This window comes from Podarcis raffonei, chromosome 8 (assembly GCF_027172205.1).
Source record: "Podarcis raffonei isolate rPodRaf1 chromosome 8, rPodRaf1.pri, whole genome shotgun sequence".
Taxonomy (NCBI): Eukaryota; Metazoa; Chordata; class Lepidosauria; order Squamata; family Lacertidae; genus Podarcis; species Podarcis raffonei.
Window position 1 is genome coordinate 34,605,442 of NC_070609.1, and position 21,722 is coordinate 34,627,163.

Consider the following 21,722-nt stretch of genomic DNA (forward strand, 5'->3'; position numbering starts at 1 on the left):
ATTTTCACCCACTTCCCACATATACAACCCAGAGTTTCTCATCTTACATTCATTAAACTGGATGGAGAGAGAAAAATGTGGTATTTTTTCTCTTGACCATCTCAAACCTCTACAAACAGGCCTGGTCCCCTGACCCAGAATCCTCCATTTCTGCCTAATAGGAGCCTCTTGTAGTCGGAAGATGTGCTCTTGGCCATCTTCCAGTTTGAGACCAATACACATTACAATGTTAGGAAGAATTTCCTTCAAGTCCTCAAAAGACTTTTCTTTCTTTAATTGCAGGGCCAGCCCAAATACATTTTGACACCAGAGTGCCCCAAAACGGCACTCTCTCCCCACTAGGGAAGAAGGGGTGAGAGAAGATATACATCAGGAACAAGGAGGGAAGAAAGATCAAAATTGGGATCTGCTGCCCCTGTGGATTCTGCTGCCTGAGGTGGTCACCACACCTTGCCTCATGGGTGGGCTGGCCCTGTTTAATTGGTAGCCTGTTGGCTGTCAGTGCCAACAGCTAGAGTGCTCAGTATTTGAAGACCACCATCAAAGAGGAGCTAAGATGTTTCTTGACTTTATGATCCACCTCCACTGTCTGCAAGTGAGAGAGCAATAAGTGGAGGAGAGGTGGAATGGGAACCATTCAGGCAAAGTGCTGGCAGGGAACCCAGGCCTGCCTCTTGGCAGTCAGTGTGCACAGGGGGCATTTGCAAATCCCACTCCAGTGCACTTCTTTAATACTTCCCAGGGCTTTGCAGAGCAGAGCTGGAATATTAATTCCTGCCGTCAAAGTGAGGTCTGCACTTCAGGAGGTCTGCAGTTTAAACCTACCACAAACTCATCTAAATGGGGCTTGAAAGAGAGGTGAGTGAGGCAGTTGCTCTGCTTCACAGGAAGGAGCAGGAACAGCTGACCCCAATGGAAGGGAAAGGAAATGGCACTCAGCAGCATCCCAGTTAACATTTGGCTGGGAGGACACAACAGCACCAGAAGCATCTGTAAAGAGTTCTTTTAAACCTGTATCTCATGCTAGTGAATGGTTGGCCTGTGAGCCAATCTAAGGCAGAGCCCAGGGAAATAGCAAGGAATCACACACACACAATTTCCCACCTTCAACAAAAGCCATAGCTACTGATGGTGCCAAGGTTAGAATTAACCTGGTTTGGCTTGCTGGCTGGCTGGCTTGCTTGCTTGCTTGTTTGATTAATGTAACATCTTTTCCTCTAAGGAGCTCAAGGTGGCATACATGGTTCTTTCCCTCCTCATTTAACCATTCCACCAGACATTTCCCAAATGCAGTGACCAGGAACCACAGGTGGGGGCTATAGTCTTCACTTGTTGGTGGCTAACTCAGACCCTGCCCCCATCCCCAGGCTCAGACCAGAACTTTTGCCACTTGGTCAAAGAAAAAACTTGGAAACTCTTGGATTAAAATCAGCTCCACTATTCTTTTTGCCTTTGACTTCGCCCTGACTGGTTTCACTCCTCATTTCAACCATCCTCATTTAATTTCCACAACTACCACATTTAGAGCAGGCTTCCTCAACTGTGGCCCTCCAGATGTTTTTGGCCTACAACTCCCATGATCCTTAGCTAGCAGGACCAGTGGTCAGGGATGCTGGGAACTGTAGTCTCAAAACATCTGGTGGGCCGAAATTAAGGAACCCTGGTTTAGACGGAGAGGCAGTGCCTAGCACAGCTTTGTGGCAATGTGGGGATCCAAACCTTGGTCTCCTGGGCCTAGTCTGACATTCTAACCACTACCCCACATCAGCTTTCAAATACGAATTTGTTTGGAACTTGTCTCAATCAGCTGTATTGCAACTTGAGTGCCATTCCCCTCAAAAGTTCTCATTTGGCTTGGAATGTTAAATGAGATTCTGCATATGCTCAGCCAGCAGTCAATGGACCAGGCACTTAAAGCTAGCTTGTATTGATTGCTGTGGAACTACATGAGCTAGTTAAATGGCATGTGATTTATAAAACAAGGCTCTGCTGCATGAATAAGCAAACTGGGTGTGCGTGTCTAGGGCAGGGTGCTGAACCATCCACATTCACTGCATGATCAACCATACATGTGGCCCCAAACCACAATTCCCCGGAAGCAACTTGATGGTACACGTGGACCCAGCACCATCACCACACATGATCAGTTAGGAAAGAGCTCCAGGAAAGCTGGTGAGCTTTTTCTGAATGTAAATAGAGAATGATTGAAAATGCTGAGCCATCTCTAATCACAGCCAATGCTGATACCAGCTGCAACATTTCTTTAAGGCACACATACAGATGTGCTCTATCAGAAGGAAAATACAGAGGGTGAAACATTGGGGCTTCCAGGCAGGTCTATAGCCAAAGCTGTTTGCATTTTGTGGCTAGTCATTGGCTGTTGCTTACATTTTTGTATTGCCTTCTGTTGGATCACAATCCATTTTCTCATTCCACAAAGCATGAATCAAAAATCTTAACAGGGTCACATAAATATTTTGATTAAAAACTGCACATTTCAAAAGTTCACAAACAACATATTCTAGTTCTTTTATTTCCTAATTTTTTATTTCCTTCTGTTCTCACGATTTCACCTGATGCTTCTTCCATCCTAACAGCTATTAATAAATTAATTACCATTTCATGATACTCTGCTGTCAAGAGTACCTCTTGCACATCCCCAAAGGATTACATTTTTGTGTGTGTCTGTGGCGATGGGACATAAATAGTCACAACAACGAGCAGTTGCTTGAGGCAGGTCCCATCTGCGCTGCACATTTAAAGCAGTACAATACCACTTCAAACAGTCAGACTCAGGATGATCCTCTGCAAGGCTACACACCAGCATCCCCCAAACTGGTGCCCTCTAGACATTTTGGACTACAGCTCCCATTAGCCTCAGTATCCTATGGCTGTACTGGCTGAGGCTGATGGCTTATAGTCCAAAACAGCTGGAGGGCCCCAGCTTAGTGAAGGCTGCTCTACACTTTCAACGTTTCTGTTTGGTAGGAACAGTTGCTCCCTTACCTTTGTCTAATGCCGACCTCTATTGCTTGCAGGGTCCACTGGGGACCTTTTAGAGAAACACAACAGACTAATTCCATCCTCCCTCCCAGGGGCCTCTTATGGCAGAAATGGCAGCTCCAAAGAGAACAGAGCCTGGAGCAGCAGCTGCTTAAAATATCTGTCCCACGATACAGCTGTTATTTCAGGGAAGTGGCACTAATTGTAATTGCTTATCTATTAATTTATTATAATTCTTTCTTGCTCTCTCCCCCTCCCACACACTCTTTCTTCATCTTCACCTCCAGGCTTGTACTTGTGTGCAAAAAAAAAGTTCACAAGACTCAGCTGGGCCTGATTAATAGGAGGTTATCAGAGAGTTGCAAGAAGCTGTTGCAAATAGGTAACGGTGGCAGCAGTAATTAAAATGTATTTTCATTTTGGTGGAAGGATGGAATGTTAAAAAAATTAAATGTGGATGTTTCCAGGCATGTGTTCAGGGAGCGGGGTATCTGGTTCTGTGACGTGGTCTGAGGGTGGGTGGAGTATCATTCTTGCTAATACTAAGCAGGTCTGGGGGTCTGTCCAGGACCTGGATGGGAGGCAATCCAGGAAGGAATTCCAGGTGTGTGGCCTTGAGTTCCATGACAACAGGAGAGGAGTTTATTAAAGAAATGAAGAGAGGAGAGAGCAAGATGGCAGGCAGAGGCCAGGATTTCCCACCTGCTCTACAGTGGGCTTGCTCTGCACACTTCAAAACTGAGCCTTCTGTGTTATTTGCCCACTCCTATGGAAGGGAGCTGGGTGAGTTTAGCTTGGAGAAGAGACAAGTGAGAGGTGATATCTGAATGTCTGCCATATGAAGGGTTAAGCAAGCTTGTTTTCTGCTGCTCCAGGGGGTAGTACCTGAACCAATGGACGCATGTTATGATAAAGAAGATTCCAACCCAACATTAGGAATACTTTTCTGGTAGTAAGAGCTAGTCACCCTCCTGTATTCCTCATAAGGCTTGGTTTCCTGACCTTTGGTCATCTTGGTTGCCCTCCTCTGCACACCTTCCAGCATGTCAATACCCTTCTTAAATTGTGGTACTCAGAACTGGGCACAGGACTCCAGGTGGGGTCTGACCAAGGCAGAAAAGAGCAGTGCTATTAATTCCTTTGATGTGGACACTACTGTTCTTTTCTCTCTTTTTAAAAAATGGTTCTTCCTAACTCTAACTTAGCTGGTGCAGTTTGAGCCAGAGAGCAGGTAACCCCCCTCCTCCTTTGTGGATACCAATAAAGGGCAGTAAGGCAGGTGTGTGGTCAAGATACTTTACCAGTGTGGTGAAGATAAAGTGGTAGTATTCCGTCATCATTCCCATTGCCATGGCCTGAGAAGAAAGCAAATGAAAGGTGAATTAAAAATACAGCATGTGAATTTGTAACAGAAAGAATGAGCCCACAGAGTCTTGCGGGAAATAGGTTTACCAGCTTCAGTGGCTGACTTGGGTACTTTGGCACCCTGTGCGAGGCCAAAATTTGACACACACACACTCATGCTACATTCCCAGAGGCAGGTAAGGAGGTGCCAGGCTTTGGGAAGGAGGTGCTGCCTTACCAAAGGAGGGTAAGGAGGCACTGGGCTTTGTGAAGGAGGCTGGGAAAGCATTGACTAGGCTTTGGGAAGAAGGCAGGAGGACTCTAGGACCCTATCAGAGTCTCATGCCTCCATCCCAAAGCCCAGTGCCTCACTTACTGAGCTTTGAGGTGGTGCCCCCAGGCACATTGCCCAGTGCATGTGCACTGCTCGCACAGCCCAAAGTCTGCCTCTGGAAGCTTTAACACTTTGGTGTCTGGGAATGCAATGTCTCAAGGCCCAAGGCAACCAATGAGTCCCCCTTTGTCACAGGGCATTCAATGCTGAGACTCACAGCAACAGAACCCTAAAAACCTTGACCTCCACTTGTTGGCAATCCAGCCTCCCAGGTTTGACTACTGACTCACTCACAAGAACATAAGAAGAGCCTGATGGATCAGGCCAATGGCCCATCTAGCTCAGCATCCTATTCTCACAGTGGCCAACCAGGTGTCCCAAAGGGAAGCCCACAAGCAGGATTCAAGCACAAGAGCACTTTCCCAGCAACTGGTATTGAGAAGCATTGCTGCCTCCAGCTGTGGAGGCAAAGCACAGCCATTGTGGCTAGTAGCTGTTGATAGCCCTCTCCTCTATGAATTTGTCTAATTCTCTTTTAAAGCCACCCAAGCTGGTAGCCATCACAGCCTCCTGTGAGAGCGAATTCTATACTTTATGCACTGTGCGAAAATGTCCTGAATCTTCCAGCCTTCAGCTTCATTGGATGTCCACGAGTTCAGACTGAACTTAGTTGTCAGCTCCTCTGTCAGGCCTGCCTATATCCTAGAATTGTGAACAAGTGTGGTCCTCCTGGGTGCTAGATTCCACTTTCCTGAGAATTTCAACTTCCTTTTAAAATGCTTCTAGCAGAAAGTGTTTCACCTCTGGGCATGAGTAAGTGCCTTGATGAGTCATTTGCCCCAGCAGTGCACTCTGTGGATTCACTGTTCAGAATTCAGTGTTCAATTAAAATAGACGCTTTGCTAGGTTTATTTAAAGATTCCCAGGAACAGTTTTATATATTATGTTTCAATAGCAGCTGCCAGAATGGAGAGAGCTAAACAATGGAAAACCCTAAATCACCTTTGCCAACCTGGCACCCTCCAGATGTCTTGGACATCAACTCCCATCAACTCCAGCCAGCACTGCCATACGATGCCAGGGCTTATGGGAGTTGTAGTTCAACACAACTTGGGGGGGGGGGGACCAAATTGGCAAAGTCTGCCCTAGATGAATGTTGCAATTCAATTTGCAAAGATCTGGAAAATAGCTTGGGCGGGAAGCAATGAGCAGATCAGAGTCAGCTCACAGGGAAATTATTAAGTGCTTTCTGGAATCGTGGTTACCATTTGTCACATAGGTCAATAAAGGAGGGTCCCAAACCCAGCCCCCATTCCCACACATGTCTGTTGGGAGTGATGTCCTCACCTGATTTATAACACAACTATTCTGTTAAATGCTTCCTGGACAAGCTATTATCTTTGAGGCAGACATGAAGAATGAAAATTGAACTCTTCACTATTTGTTTAACATATGTTGTTGATGCTGTAATGTACCTTTACAGACTATCTATCTATCTATCTTACTGGATCCTCTGGTTTGTTCTGCCAGCTGTGGTCTTGCTCAAGGGCTACAGTTCTGGCACAAGGTCAGTTTGAAATAAATAAGCCCCAAGAGGTGCTGCCTGATAGACCCACCTGAATTAGCCTAGCTACTTAAAGATGTGCTATGGAGACCAGCTCATGGATTTTGTTTTATACTCTCTCCCTTTCCAACACATTTTTTCTGATCTAAGATGACTGCAAAGGTACAAAGTCTATATATACATACATACACCCCCCCAATAAATCCCAAGCTTCATAGAAAGTGTGATGAAAGGAAAGGAGCTTTCAACTTGTTAGATCTGAATTAGCTCTGATTCCCTCTGTTTTGTGTGGGCCTTTAACATGCACGCTCACACACACAGCTGATTAAGTAATAAACAACCAGGAGTGGACCCCTCAGTCGTCAGAAGGAGGATTGCATTCAGTGCTTGGAAACTCTAATTAGAAATATTTCAATGGTCAAATTAAATTGCAGAGGTAAGTGTGTGGTTGGGAGTTGGAGAGGGTGACCGGGGATGGGAACAAAAGCTGTTCTCCTGTATTTGTCAATGACATCAAATCAATTAGTACAAATTGAAAGTGCCTGGCAGGTTGCAGAAAATGCTGCCGATATAGCCTGGGAAGGAACATTGCTGCTGGCGCCCACAAGAAGATTCAGCGTTTCCAAGGAGGAGAGGGATGGAGCTTAATGGGTGGACTGGAATCAAGATCCATCACTGCAGTGGCTAGCAAGAAAAGGTTGCTGCAGAAAAGCCCCCAGATGCAGCACATCTATGGCACTGCTGATGATTTGTGCAGCAGAGGATGGACAACCCACCATCTGACAATGGTGCTGCTGACAGACTCGTTTTAAAGAAACCTCAGTGACTGCTTGTGAAATCATGCAGTTTTATTCTGAAAGAAGCTGCAACAGAATTTTCCTGGATCAGCACACCCTGGATCTGGTCAGAACTAAGGGCAGGGGGAGGCGTGTGCAGGAAGGGGGCCAGGATAGAAGAGGGTGGCTGAGGGTTGCCAAGAGGCTTGGGAGGAGTTCCCATAAGAATGTAACATGACAATAGCCTACTGGATCAGGCCAAAGGCCTATTTAGTCCAGTATCCTCTTCTCACAGTGGCCAACCAAATACCTCTGATAAACCTGTAAATCGGACCTGAGCACAAAAGTACTCAGGTCTTTCCTGTGGTTTCCAGCAACTGGTATTCAGATGCATTGCTGCCTTTGAACATGAAGGTTAAAGGGAGGCATGAAGATTGTTAGAAGAGCGGAAACACTCTTGCTTAGCCTTGCTGGGCTGAGAGTTCCAGCTGAGAGGCTGAAAATGGTGCACAGAGGCCCAAGAGGCAGCAGCAGCACTGATGCTGGCACTCCAGGCATTGATTCAGCCAACCCCCACCCTCTCCTGATGCAGGTTTATTGTAAGCCAAGTTCCCAGATTGCTTCTGCTAAGTGGAAAGGCAGGAGACAGGGTGTTAGCCTGACGAAGGGTCCCTCCACAACCGCACACAGTCCTCTCTCCTTTTGCCATACCTCTGAACTGCTGTCACTGAAAGCAGGTGTTTGAGGATGCTATGATTTCCAGTCTGACTGACAGCACCCTCCCCCTCCCATCCCGCCACTCTCTAGCCAGAGGGCCTCCTGGTTTTGTGCTGCTTCTGCTGAAATTACTAGGGCAGAATTTTGCTTGGAGGGACAATGGAGCAGTTTGCAGAGAAGTAGGAAACTGGGGACACTGGGAGGGAGGGAGGGAGGGAAACCACAAAGCACAGCAGAGAGTCTGCTATACCTCTGTTTTCCTTTCCATCCTTTATCTGACCAGGATGTCACTGCTGGTGGGGGCAAGACCCAAGAGGTCTGATTTCTGAATCAGTGATGCAGAGGGAAGGGACCAGCCATATGACTCTAACATGCGCTGAAGTGTCAGCTGACTACACTGAGGCTAATCTGGGCATGGGGTGAGCTGGTCATGCATGGTTAGACTTGTTCAGAATGCATCTCTCTTTAAAGAGGCCACTCACGGCCAGCTCCGGAGAGCCTTTATGAAGGTGCAGTCCTGTAACATCTGTGCACATCACTGAATTGGGACTCAGAAGTAAGAGATGGGGTTTGATGCCTCTGATGTTACTCCTCAGTATATCAATAAGGTGAGCTAGGATAGGAACAGAAAGACCAAAACTCTGGTGGTGGGGATTCCAAATGTCACCTTGGCTGAATTGGTGGCTATTATTACTATTACTATTATTTTTTATTGCATTTATATCCCACCTTTTTCTCCAAGAAGCTCAAGGTATCCTATATGGTTCTCCCCCTGCTCATCTAATCCACACAACAACCCTGTGAGGTAGATGAGGCTGAGAGTCAGTGACTGGCCCAAGGTTACCCAAGGAGCTTCAGGGCGAAGTGGGAATTTGAACCCTGGTCTCAAGCTCCCTGGAGAAAAAAGGTGGGATATAAATGCAATAAATTAATAAAATGTCAAACTGAAGAAATAGCTCCCTCCCTCCTGCAAAATAGCTCATAGTTCCAAATGAATGCTACATTTGAGGATTTCCCCAAGCCGTCTGCACATGCTCAAGAGCACCCTAGCTATCCTATGAGTGAAGAATAATAATAATCCATGCACTATCAGCCTGTTCTGCAAAGAAGAGGCAGAAGGAGCCACTGCCTTGAAAAGACGTAAACTAACAGGCGCTGCAGGATATATCAATGCAAACACATTAAAGTGCCACTTTGCAGTATCTTCCAATTTGTGTGGAGCCACAGGCAAGCTCTGCACATTCCCCAACTGCCTGTGTCCTGGAAGGACCACACAGGATTTTCCCAGGCTGTGCTGCGCCTCCCCCTGCTCCCTCTCCCCACCCCTCAGATTCCTCCCGTCATGAATGGAGCAGACGGGCACAATGAACGATAATAGAACTGCCTAATAAAGGAAGAGTGCCCAGCACAGACGGCACATGAATATCAGAGGAGGCAGGAGATGTCAGTTCTGCTCACCCATTTGCAGAATGATCCCTCCCGGGCCCAAATCTCACAGTAATTTTGGAGCAGCAGCACAGAGTTGCAGAAGAAGGGAGGTCACCAAAGGCCCAACCAGGCCATTCGGGAGACAGCCAACCTCAAGCATTATGTTCTCTTTTGCGTGGCAAGACCCTGAAAAATTCTGCCCTGTACATTAATAGTTTTAATAGAGTAACAGCAAGCAAACAATTTCCCTCCCCGGGGTCTTTGCCCACCCTCCAGACAGAATTCAGATGTTTGAATTAAAGTATATCTTAGCTTAGCCTTGCATCCAAAGATTTGGCTGGTTGTTTTGAACCCAGCTCCCTGCCTCCCATGACTGAGGCCTTATCCACACTTTTGCCTCTCTCTTTCCAAGCACAGGTCCACATTTTAAAGCTGTGTGCCCAAGCGCTCTTTAAAGCTGAATTGGAGCAAACAGCAATTCGGGTTTTCTGCAGGTTGCCATTTCTCTGATTGAGCTTTAAAGAGAGAGTTTTCTCAGGGAAAGCTCTGGTGCAAAAAAGAGAGACCATCTCATTTTCATTGTATGTAAAGTTAAAGGTAAAGGTAAAGGACCCCTGGATGGCTAAAGTCCAGTCAAAGGGTTGCGGGGCTTATCTCGCTTTTCAGGCCAAGGGAGCCGGTGTTTGTCCGCAGACAGCTTTCCGAGTTACGTGGCCAGCATGACTAAACTGCTTCTGGTGCAACGGAACACCATAATGGAAACCAGCGCCCATAGAAATGCCGTTTACCTTCCCGCCACAGAGGTACCTATTTATCTACTTGCACTGGCATGCTTTCAAACTGCTAGGTTGGCAGGAGCTGGGACAGAGCAACGGGAGCTCACCCTGTTGTGGGGATTTGAACCGTTCACCTTCTGATCAGCAAGTCCAAGAGGCTCAGTGGTTTCGACCACAGCGCCACCTGCATCCCTTAATTGTATGTTAGCCACTTTGGGAGCCATTCTGGTTGAAAAATGGGGTACTAAGGCTTGAAAGAAAGTAATCTGGTTGGCCACTGCAAGAACAGGATACTGGTCCAGATGGTATGATCCAGCAGGGCTCTTCTTAGGGTTGTTGTGTGTGTTTTTTACTGTTTCTCACTCATGTTCACCCCTGTTCTTTTATACCGCCCTCCTCCTTTGTATTGGCCCATGTGGTGAACTGGCTTGTCCTAGCCCCACCCACCCAGGCTCTGGACACCACATAATACTGGCATTCTCTAAGTCAGCAGATCCCAAACTCTGCCCCCACTCAACAAAAAACACTTGGAATTTTCTGAGGGTCTTAGCAGACCACTGAATAGTGTCGCAATTGCAATGCACAGTGCAAGATGCTTCATGGTTTTTAATTGCAGATGGAGCTCTTAGATCACTGCCTAGGAGCACCTGCCCAGAAGCACCCCCACCCACCCGATGGACCCACCTGCTTGAGGATGTGGACAGCCATGGTGTGGGTGCAATCAAAGATGATCCGGAACTCCCGGCCCCGCTTCATTTCCTTGAGCAAGGGGCGCGTGTCATCTGTGTCAAGGGGCAGCTGGCGGATTTTCAAGCGGATGTTGTATCTCGACGGGGCCATGATCAGCTCTTGCAGCCGGATGAGGCCTTGGAGAGAGCATGGACAATCACAAAACACCAGACACAGCTGAAGACAGGTTTCAAGCCCAGGCAGCGACCCATCTCCAGAAAGCAAAGCTAATGGCTGCACCATCTTGGGTAATGGTGAAGGACCTGTAGAAGCTCCAAAGTAGAGGAACTTCTCCCCATTATGGTGCTACTTTTAACAAGAAACCCACTTGTGAGGGGATCCTTTCCCTTGTCCCCCCCATCCCTTAACAGTATTTTACAGATCAGTCAGTAGAAGGCCCCATATCTTCTCCTGCCCACTCCACCCCCTTGCCAAGACCACAGAGGTAAGACCACTTTGTGGTGGTGGCTGAATCAGTAGCTCCCTCGGCTAGTCCACTTGTAGGGAAAATTGGATGGGGTTCAACCTCCACTCCTCAAAGTAGAGTTTTAAAGGGCATGTGGGAATCAGCTGAAAAGGGGGTGCCACAAATACACAAGTGCTCAGAGCATCACCCCCCCCAAATGGTCATAAGCTGAGGCCACTTCCCCCTGGAATGTGAGGTGTTTACACAGAAGTATCCAAGGGGTCCAGGTGGTAAGCAAACTTATATGCCACCCCACCTGTGGAGTCTCCCCTGACATGAAAGCCTGCTTTTTGGTGTTTTCACATTGCTGGCATACAGAGTATACTCTTCCTAGTGGCTTCAACAACTCAACCATTTGAATTATCTCTTTGGAGTTTAAAATCCCTTTAGGTAACCTTGAAACATCTCAAGCTCATAGCAGCATCCTCTGGATTCGGCATCAGCACCACACATCTCATGGTGGAAAACCTCTCTGTGCACAGAGCCACAGTCAGCCACCTTCTCAAGGTCAAGTGGAATTGAAACTTTTGACAAATTGACTTCTTAGGGGTAATTAATTCCATTATGGAAAAACATTGGCCTGCTGCTCGCAATTATGATATTGCAGGAGCCAGAAACTCTCTGCCTTAAAAAACAACAAGACAAACCAACAAAATACTTTCCAACTGACACAACACGTCACTCTGGATGGGGAGACTGAATTGAAACACATACATATTCAGAGCTGTGTGCTTGTGTCTCTAACACAAGGAAGGGAGGATGTCCTTGTGAGTGTGAATGAGCAGCATATACGGTAACTTAGGAGGCAGCCATTCTGAGTTGTAAGGGTGCCCTAATTATACTCTTCCCAGAGATATCTGTGTTGTGTTCATTGAGCAGGTATTCACTGAGGGTAACACTAGATGCTTTGTATACATAATTTATTAATTTGTTTTAGTATATTTCTGGGCCGCCTTTCCAGATAATACCCATCCAAGGTGGATTGCAACAATAAAGACTATAAAAAGAGGAAATTGACAAGGCAAAAGCTGAAGCCATTAGATGCCACCAAAAAATAAGAGCCAAGAAAGTATACTTAGACAGCCAATAAAACAAGCTGCAGTAACCACAGGTTCCAGCCCAGTTGAGGTATCTAGTTCAATCCAAGCACAACCATCTAAAATATTTCAGCTCCTGGGAATGGAAAACTATGTTGCCTGGGACCTTGGAAAGTGACCGTCAGGCAGCCCAGACAAAAGGGGGACTAGAAAGACTAGCAGCCTGTCTTCAATTAGGACTTCTTCATATACACATTTGGAAAGATGGCATATGATAAGCCATTTTCCCAAGAGAGCCAGGCTGCAGGAAGAGTGTGGGGTTTGGGACTTTTTTTTTTTACCAGAGAATGACAGAGTGCATGCAAAAAACAACCAAAAAAATGGGCAGTCCTATCAAGAGCCAAACAACTCATTTGTGATTGTCAAGACTTCACAGGCTAGACTGCACATCCTTTGGTGAGATTCTGTATCAGCCTCTTCCCAAACATGGTGTCCTCTCAAGATGCTTTGGACTGTAGCATGGCCATGCTGGATGGAGCCGATGGGGGCTGTAGTTCAACAGATCTGGAGGGCATCAGGTTGGGGAAGGCTGGTCTATATTCTGCAGCAAACAGCAGATTGTGAAGACTTGGCTTTATAAAGGAAGATTTTTCTTTCTTTGCTGACTTGGCTTCAAATTTTTGATGCCTGCTTTGGAATTTTATTTGTATGCTTTGGTTGTTGTGACTGGGTTCAATTAGGTGGTTCTTTGTTTTTATATGATTTGCTATCTGATTGGTTAGTTGTGGTGAGCAAGCTGAGAGAAATAAAATAACATTCTGGCCACTATGAAGTGACTTAGAAAATGTCTGAAGATGAATAACTGGGTCAATTTTCCATTTTCATGTCAATGCCTCCCAACGTATGATGACTCCCATGTTTCTTGAAGGCCACTGTGTGGTCCAGAGGCTTCTGCAACATAACAAGGGCCCTTTGTCCCCATCAGAGCCAATCCAATGGGCTCCCACTAACCCTGCTTACCTGTACTGTCGTCATACACCACAGTGGCTGACCTCCATTTTAGGTACTGTACAAGGTCCAAGATAGCATGGCTGAGAGAGGCATAGTCCGGGTAAAGGTTGACATAGAAAGTGTCTTTGTTATCCAAAGGGTGATGCTTCCACCGCAGCTGGATGTGGGGGACCTCCAGTGCGTTGCAAATGGACTGGACGGCGTTGGTGCAGGAACCCTGGGAAGGCCCGAATATTGCTACAACACCAAGTGCCAGCTGGTCACAGGCTGGAATGGAAAGGGATCGAGTCCATCAGTCACACCAAGGCAGAAAGGAAGAAACAACCAGAGGAGATCAAGAAAGACGCTGGCCCGAGTCAAAGGCCAATTTGCACGATTAGGCAGCTTGCAAGATGAAGAATCTGGGCTTTCAGCATGAAAGGAAGTGTCAGAAGATTGCCTCCCTAATTCACTGAGCCAGCAACTCAGCCCACCTGAGGATCTTATTATTCATACCACCACAGACCATGATGCTTATGTCAAAGGCCATGCCTCCCTCCCACATGCTAATGGGGTGAGCTACAGAAAGGCACACATCTCACTTGTAATGTATTGTATTGTATTGTAATGTTTGAAGCAGCCCTGACCAGTCATATTTAATCAGTCACACCGAAATGTGTGCTCTAGGATAATTTTTGGGGAAACAGCATGCACAACCCTCCCACTTAGCCTGTTTTTATGGAGGGCTCATCCTCAAGGCCAGACGAAGCCCTTCATTTAGCAGATTAGGAGAGTATTTTGTTTAATCATCCTTTCGCCAGGGAAAAGATGCTTGCTTATGGCTGGTGGGGGAAGGAAGCCAACAGAATATATTTCATCTCTTGTTAGACAGAGAATTTTACTGACAAGACAAAACAAAACTGAGTCATTCAACTGGTGATGGATTTAGCAGCCCATGCAGTGTGTGGGATTTCCACCCTACACGAGCCGTTTCAGGGTTTTGCCTGAAAACACAAGGGTTAAAAGCGTGTAGAGGAGCAGGAGGGTTTATGCAAGCCCCGTGACCTGTATGTGGGAGGTTTATGAGAGTTACTGATTGCATGAAGGCTTCTATGCACTTTCAGTCAAGCATGCTTTGAAGTCCCCTTTGGACTTTCAGGCAAACACCTGACAGTGGCTATTAAGGAAGGCAGAACTGAAGACCTGAACCTATCCATTGGGGTAATGCATTTTGCATTTGCATTGCCTTTGTTACATTTATATCTTACTTTTTTCTCCTAGGAGCTCATGATGCTGCACATGGTTCTCCCCCTCTTCATTTAATCCTCACCACAACCCTGTGAGGCAGGCTGAGCTGAGAGTGCGTGACTGGCCCAAGGCCACACCCAGTGAGTTTCATGACTGAGCCAAGGTTTGAAGGCTGGTCTCCCAGGTCATAGTCTGACACTCTAACCACCTCCCCACACAGACTCTCTGATGCAGACAACCAGTTCAACCCTTGAGCATACAAATCCCCCCTCATCTTTCCAGTGATTTGACATACTGTGCATGAATCTTCAGAAAAGCTGCACATGATGCTTACATGTCATTCCCAAGATAACATGAAGAAGGGAGAGTCTAAGGAAACTTCAGTGGCAAAAAGTATAGAAGACACCAAGACACCTGCCTCTTGTTGAGCAATGTTGTTCTCTTGTCCCAGAAGGGCTTGTATTACCTTCAGCAGAGATCCAAACAGAGAGCCATGATCATAGAGTCATAAATTCCCTTTGGGATCCCACCCTCAGAGCCTATATCTACATGGGGCTGTCCATGAAGACGACGCAGAAACTTCAGTCGGTTAAAAATGTAGCAGTCAGATTTGTGACTGGTGTTCCATTTAGATCTCATATAACCTCTGTTTTAAAATTGGTTGCCAGTTTGTTTCCAGGCCCAATTCAAGTTGCCCCAAATTACTCAGGCCCCAAATATCCGAAAGACCACCTCCTTCCCTTCAGATCCTCTCAGGTGCTGAGATCAACAGAGGGGGCCCTGTTGGTAGTTTCTCCACCTTCAGAGGCTCAGGGTGGGGTGGCCCAGGAGAGGACCTTCTCTGTGGTGGCCCCTAGGCTGTGGAACTCCCTCCGCACAGAGGTGTCTGCCACCCTCATTGTACAGCTTTTGGAGAATGCACCTTTTTAGCTTGACTTATGACACACCAGGTACATCTTGTAGGACCCACCTTATTTTTATGGTTGTAAGTTGTTTCAATTTGTTTTTAATAGTGTGTTTTAATGTTGTGACCCACCCTGGGACCTTAGGGTGAAGAGCAGGCAATAAATAAATAAAAGTAGTAGTAGTAACAGCAGCAGCAGCAGCAGCAGCAGCAACAACAACAACAACAGATCCCCGCTTCCTCATTAGAAAATCACAGTTGTTACTAGATAATCAGTTGCCCCACTGGATCTCCTAGGACATGTAGCTGGGAGCCCCTGAATAAAGGAGCAGCAGAATGATGCACTTCTGCTCTTGTAAGAACACAGCAGATGCATCCTAAGGGTCTCCCCACTCCATTCACAGTTCTCACTGGCATAGTAAACTATGGTATTTACAATGAGCTCTACTGGAAGAGCAACACATATTTTCAGCCAGGTCCATAAATTTTCAGGCTGCCACGTGCAAAATTAATTTTAAGGCACTGAAACACAAAGGAGCAGCTAGAAGAAGCTCTTTTTCCTCATGAGAGAATTTAGGTTGAGTACTTTTGTTCAGGGAGGTTTGTAACTGGGGGAAGAAAACAAGCCAGGCTGAAATGTTGACTCAGCCCTGGTCTAACTGGAGAGACTTGGCAAAGCCCCTATTCTCCAGCCTCAGTTTCTCAAGCCTGGAAAACAGAAACAAAGTTGACAAGACACGTTTGAAAATGTGGTGACCCACAATAAAGTAAACTCCACTATAAACTTTTTTTTTTTAACATAGATGTGTCAACACAAGATTACAAATCCCCATCATTCCCCAAGGTCACTTGTTCTTAGCCACATCACATTGTGAAACAAAAATTAGGAACAAGCTAACCAAAAAAATAAAAATAAAAAAGTGTAACCATGGAAATGTTACAGGGATTTCTAAGCTGGAAATTAAATTTCCCCATTTGAAATGTGAGTAATGTAGCCTGGCAAATAAGCCAATTAATGTGTGGGAGATACAGGCAAACCTGTAGGCTCAAGAATTGCTTACTTTTTCTTACTTTGTCTATTATTTCATGATACTTATATACCGCTCAATTATTCTTTAAAAAAACTATTCAAATAGATTTACAAAAAATGATCAAGCAATAAAATTATTGTCAAAAAAATTAACAATAATTTAAGACTTTTGAAAAGTTAACAGCAGATTTAGAACAAATTAAAACATGTATCAACTTTCTAACCATCTGGGTAGGTTTGCTGAAACAAAACTGTTTTTGTCAGGTGCCGAAAAGAGTACAAACAGTGAAGGTGCCTGCTTGATATCAATAGATAGGGATTTCCGAAGTGTAGCTGCTGCCACACTAAAAGTTCATGTTCTTACAAACATGGAGCAGGTATTATGCGGCAGCAGTAACAGTGCCATGGACAAATTCAATGATATTTGTAATCCATTCTTACAAATACTATAATGAGTTAAGATCTGGTGAAGTACAGAGCTTCCGGAGGCGGTGCCAACGGCAATGGCGGTCTCCTTCTAGTTTGGAGGGGGAAGCTCCGCGGAAATCGGGTCTGTCCGCTACGGCGAAGCGGAGACCCTCGCAAAAATCACAGGCAGGAGAAGCCTGTGACCGTGGGACTCGGCGGGCACCTTTAGCGCCCCCCGGATTAGCGAAGGGACCCCGCAAGGGGCTCCGGAGCGCAACGGGAGTTGGCGCGGTGCTGAGAGTCGATCGCTCTTTCCGTGGGGTGAAGCCGCACAGCTGTTGCCGGAGAACGCTGACCTTTTTCCTGTGACAATTTGGCTGCTAAACAACTACCCGTGAGCAGGTGAAACTTAAGAAATTGGGACTAAAAGGAGAAAAAAGGGATTAATTTGGCACTGAAGCGGGAAGGTGTAAACAGGAAGTCCGCCTTCCGTTTCTGTACACAGATCAAAGCAAAGACTTTTTTAAGCTAAGACCTGGAGAGTGGTGTTTTAAAAGTTCTAAATCAGAACATCAAAGTAAAGAACTCCCCCCCCCAGGCTGTAGGAGGGGGGGGAGAGGGAAAAGTGACTTTCTTACTTACAAGGGGGGGGGGGGAGAGACCATCATCTAACTCCTGGGAGCGGACTGCCAAGTTCATTTGAATTGTTGTATTGAGAGTTGCACTACTTATAGACAATGTAATTTTTTAGAGGTGAACTCTGCAAAGGAGATACTTCTTAAAGGTCTTCTCTGGATTTGAAACTGTTGCTTGTTTTTCTTGAAGGGGACTTTGGAAAGTTGGAAAAGACTCTTTATTGTAACTTGAATGACTGTTACAGTGTCCCCCTAGAGGAACTTTGAAACTGCACAACCAGCTGGGGGATTTTTCCATTCTTAACTCTGGGGATTTTCCACAGTAGGATTTGACCGTGGGACCAACCTTGATTCATAGACAAAAGTGTGATGACTGACAGGACAACAAGATCGGGCAAGGTTAGAGTGCAGCAGCCCAGTGCAGTATCCCAGCAACGAAGATCATCTGTTCCCGGCCCTCCTGTGACGCAGGGGGAAGATCTTGCACAAGCTGGGCCAAAAGGAATGGCTTCAGAAGGGGATTTCACTTCAGTGTTAAACAAAATTTATGAAAAATTGGAAGGCCTAAGTAAACAAGTTACTGAACAATCAACTAAAATAGATCGGAATACTGCTAGCATTAATAATTTGGGACAGAAGGCGAATTCCAATACAGAATCTATTGAAAAATTACTGCAAGAATCTGCCTCTAATCGAAAAATAGCTGAGGAAGCAAAAGAAAAAGCAGTGGCTGTAGAGGAAGAAATAAAGCCGATGCGTAAACAGATTGGGGACCATCAGTCACTTCTGTCTATGATTGAACTGAGGGAGAAACAGACCAATCTGAGGATCAGGGCAATACAGGAACTTGAAAAAGACAATCTAAGTGACTACCTGACACAGGAATTTGAAAAATTTTGGAACTTGGAGGTGGAGCAAGACTTTAAGATAGTAAGTGCATTTAGGCTTGGAAGAGGAGGGAGAAAGAACAGGGTGAGAGACTGTTTGGTTACCCTCCGGATGAAAGAAGAGAGAGACAAAATACTGAGTGCGCACTTCCAGAAGACTTTGGAAATAAACGATTCAAGAGTGGAGATTTTTAAGGACATTCCGAAATATCTATTGGATCTTAGAACCAACTACGGAGATCTGGTGGCCCTATTGAGAAGAAATAGAATTGTTTTTAGGTGGGAATTCCCCCAGGGACTATCTTTTACCTTTAAAGGGGAAAAGTTCAAAATAAGATCAGTGGAAGACAAGGGAAAATTTTTGAAAGACCACGAAGAAGACCTGCAAAAAGAAGCTCTAGAAGAGCTGAGAGCTTTAAAATCAGGAGTACTAGACATAGTACCACCACCCTCGGGATTGGACAAACTAGAAAAAGTGATACCACCGCCAGAAAAAGAAGAACTTTTGGGAGCAGTTGGAGGAAAGTAGAATAACTACACCATGTCTCTGCAATTATTAAATTGGAACATTTATGGATTTAACTCCCCGGAGAAGAGGAAGAAAGTCTTTCATTTATTGAAAAAGGAACAATTGGACTTAATTTGCTTACAGGAAACACATGTGATAAGGCTACACAGGAAAGTACTGATTAATAAAAGATTGGGCCAAGAGTTTATTTCATCGGATAAGGTTAAAAAGAGAGGAGTTGTAATTTACGCCAAAGAGAGCCTATCACCGAAATTTGTTTTTAAAGATGAATGTCAGGGAACTGCCATCTGAGATGCAGGAGGTGAAAGGGCTCACGGAGGGTGAGAGAGACCATTCAGCTGAGGAGGGGACCAGCAGGGGGAGAAGTGGAGTTCCAAGGGAAAGTGAGTCGGAGGGAGGGCTCAGAGATACTTCAAGCGAAAACAGTGGGGAGGTTTCAAGACCTCCTGTAGGGACACCCACTCCTCGCCGGAAACTGTCACGCCGAGAGTCCAGAAGACGCGTTTCCGTTAAGGAGCTTTTATGCTGGAAGAAGTTCCGTAAACGCCCACTGTCCGATTCAACGAGCGACTGATGGAGCCATGCTTAAGGAGCTCCGTCAGAGACAGAGGTTTGTGGACTTAGCCAAACTCTGAGGGACTAGGATTTTACGCACAAGCAGCTCACCATCCCATCACAGCAATCGGACAGTCCCTGAAAGCAGCTTGTGCAGAGAGGCATCATGAGCAACCCAGCCGGAGCCGGGGGAGCAGGAGGAGCTGGAGAGGGTCCAAGCCTGGAAGAAAGGTACAGGGTGTTGGAGCTCCAGCTAGCGCTGCAAACGGCGAGGCTAGAGGAAAGGAGGGCGCAGGATGCAGATAAGACGAAAGGCGCCCCACTAGCAAGAAAGATGCCAGGATTGGTGCAGAAGTTTGGGGGGGACCCCAGGAACTATCAAGCCTTTAGGACAGAGATGCAGTATGCTCTTGAGCTGCAGTTTAACGACTTTCCCGACGAGGCATCACGAGTGGCGTTTGTGATTGGCCATCTCGAAGGGGGGGCGAGAGACTGGGTTAGACCCCTGATGGCAGGGAATAGTGAAATGCTGAAGGACACGAGGAAGTTTTTTCGCGCCATGGATTTGATGTTTTCCAGCGAGATTGAACAGGGACTGGTGCGCAGACAATTGATGGCTTGCAAACAGGGGAGCCGATCGGTTCGTGAGTACTGGACTGAGTTTACAATGTTGATACATAAATTGGGATGGGACCTATCGGCGGAACCCATTCAAATGCTCTTTGAAGAAGGGCTTTCTTCGGCGGTGAAAGACGAACTTTCCCGGGCGCCCAGGGCGGAGTCTATGGACCAGCTGACCAAATCAGCGCTGACCATTGGAGCGCGCCAGGAGGCAAGAGCCTTGGAGAAGCGGGAGGGGAAAGGAGAGCGTTGGAGGGATTTCCGCATTCCAGAGATTCCAGAGCCAAGTTTCCCGCCGGGAGAGCCGATGGAAGTTGGAACAGCGTGCGCGCGCGCAGTTTCAAATCCCAGTGAAGGGAGGAAGAAGGAGGGAAAGAGCGCCAAGAAATGTTATCTCTGCCAGCAGCCAGGTCACTTTGCCAGAGTCTGCCCGCAAAGAAAGGAATGGCAAGGGATGGCGGGAGCTGTTGGGGGGAAGGAGGAGGGAGTCCAGGAGCCAGTAAAAGCCAACGCCTGGCTGCCACCGTCGGGGCACTGCAGCCAGGCCAAGGAGCAGTAAAAGTGCCCACTCCGGAACCTCCAAGACCAGCCCTAGTAATAGAGGTGTTGCTAGAGCTGGCAAACGGATACCCACTAAAGACAAAGGCGCTGTTGGACTCAGGCAGCTCCTGTAATTTTATGAGTAAGGAGTTTGCAGCTGAACACCAGATACAGACACTCCCTTTAAGCAACCCCCTGCAGGTGACCACGATTGATGGGAGGGAGCTGTTGGGAGGAGAAGTTAGCCTACAGACCGTCCCAATGGTTATGAGGGTGGCCAGGCACACCGAAAGGATAGCGTTCAATGTGGCCACCCTGGGAGGGGCTCCCGTCATTTTGGGAATGAGCTGGCTAGCGTTGCATGACCCGCTAGTGGGCTGGCATCAGAGAGTGGTCTCCTTTGGGTCAGCACATTGCCTGGAACATTGCAGAGAGGGAAAGGTGCCAGAAGGGGCAAAAGCCTTTCTAGCAGGGACGGAAGTGGCAGACAAAGGGAAGGTGCCCAAACAATACGCTGATCTGAGCAAGGTCTTCAGCGAAAGGGAAGCAGATAAACTACCACCGCATAGAGACTTTGACTGCCAAATTAACCTGGTCCCTGGGGCCCAGCTCCCCGTGGGTAAGCTGTACGCCATGTCAGACAGGGAAATGCAGGAGTTAAGGGAGTTTATTGATAAAAACCTGAAGAGGGGCTTCATCAGAGAGTCCAGAGCGGTGGGGGGGAGCCCAGTGTTTTTTGTGGACAAAAAAAACACGGATAAACCCCGGCTTGTAGTGGACTACCGGCGGCTAAATGCCGTGTCAGAACCAGTGACTTTCCCCATGCCCAGGATTGATGACATTTTGACCAGGGTGAGGAAGGGAAAGATATTCACGAAATTGGACCTGAGAGGGGCATACAACCTGATACGAATAAAGAAAGGGGATGAATGGAAAACCACCATGTTCACCCCTTTGGGGGCTTTTGAATATCTCGTTATGCCATTCGGATTGCAATCAGGCTCCGCCTGTTTTCAATCGCTCATGAACCATGTCCTGGGACCTTTGCTCTACAAGAATTGCGTGGCCTTCCTCGATGACGTGCTGATATATTCAGAGAATGAGGAGCAGCATGTAAAGGATGTCAGGGAAGTGCTTAGCCAGCTGCAAGCAAACCAGCTGTGGGTGAAATTGGAGAAGTGTCAGTTTCACACCAAGGAGG

General features: G+C 46.7%; 1 protein-coding gene across 4 annotated transcripts in view; it reads right to left on the bottom strand.

The window, feature by feature from the left end:
- The window catches only part of GRIK3 (glutamate ionotropic receptor kainate type subunit 3), a 197,595-nt gene that overhangs the window by 50,840 nt on the left and 125,033 nt on the right, over positions 1-21,722 (bottom strand). For 3 of the 4 annotated variants that reach the window (XM_053399148.1, XM_053399149.1, XM_053399151.1), the window contains exons 3-5: positions 13,195-13,452; positions 10,627-10,808; positions 4,305-4,358 (exon numbers count right to left, since the gene is read on the bottom strand). In XM_053399148.1, coding sequence (XP_053255123.1) covers positions 4,305-4,358; positions 10,627-10,808; positions 13,195-13,452 — 494 coding nt within the window. The remainder of the gene's footprint in view (positions 1-4,304; positions 4,359-10,626; positions 10,809-13,194; positions 13,453-21,722) is intronic. The other variant, XM_053399152.1, reaches the window with a different exon arrangement.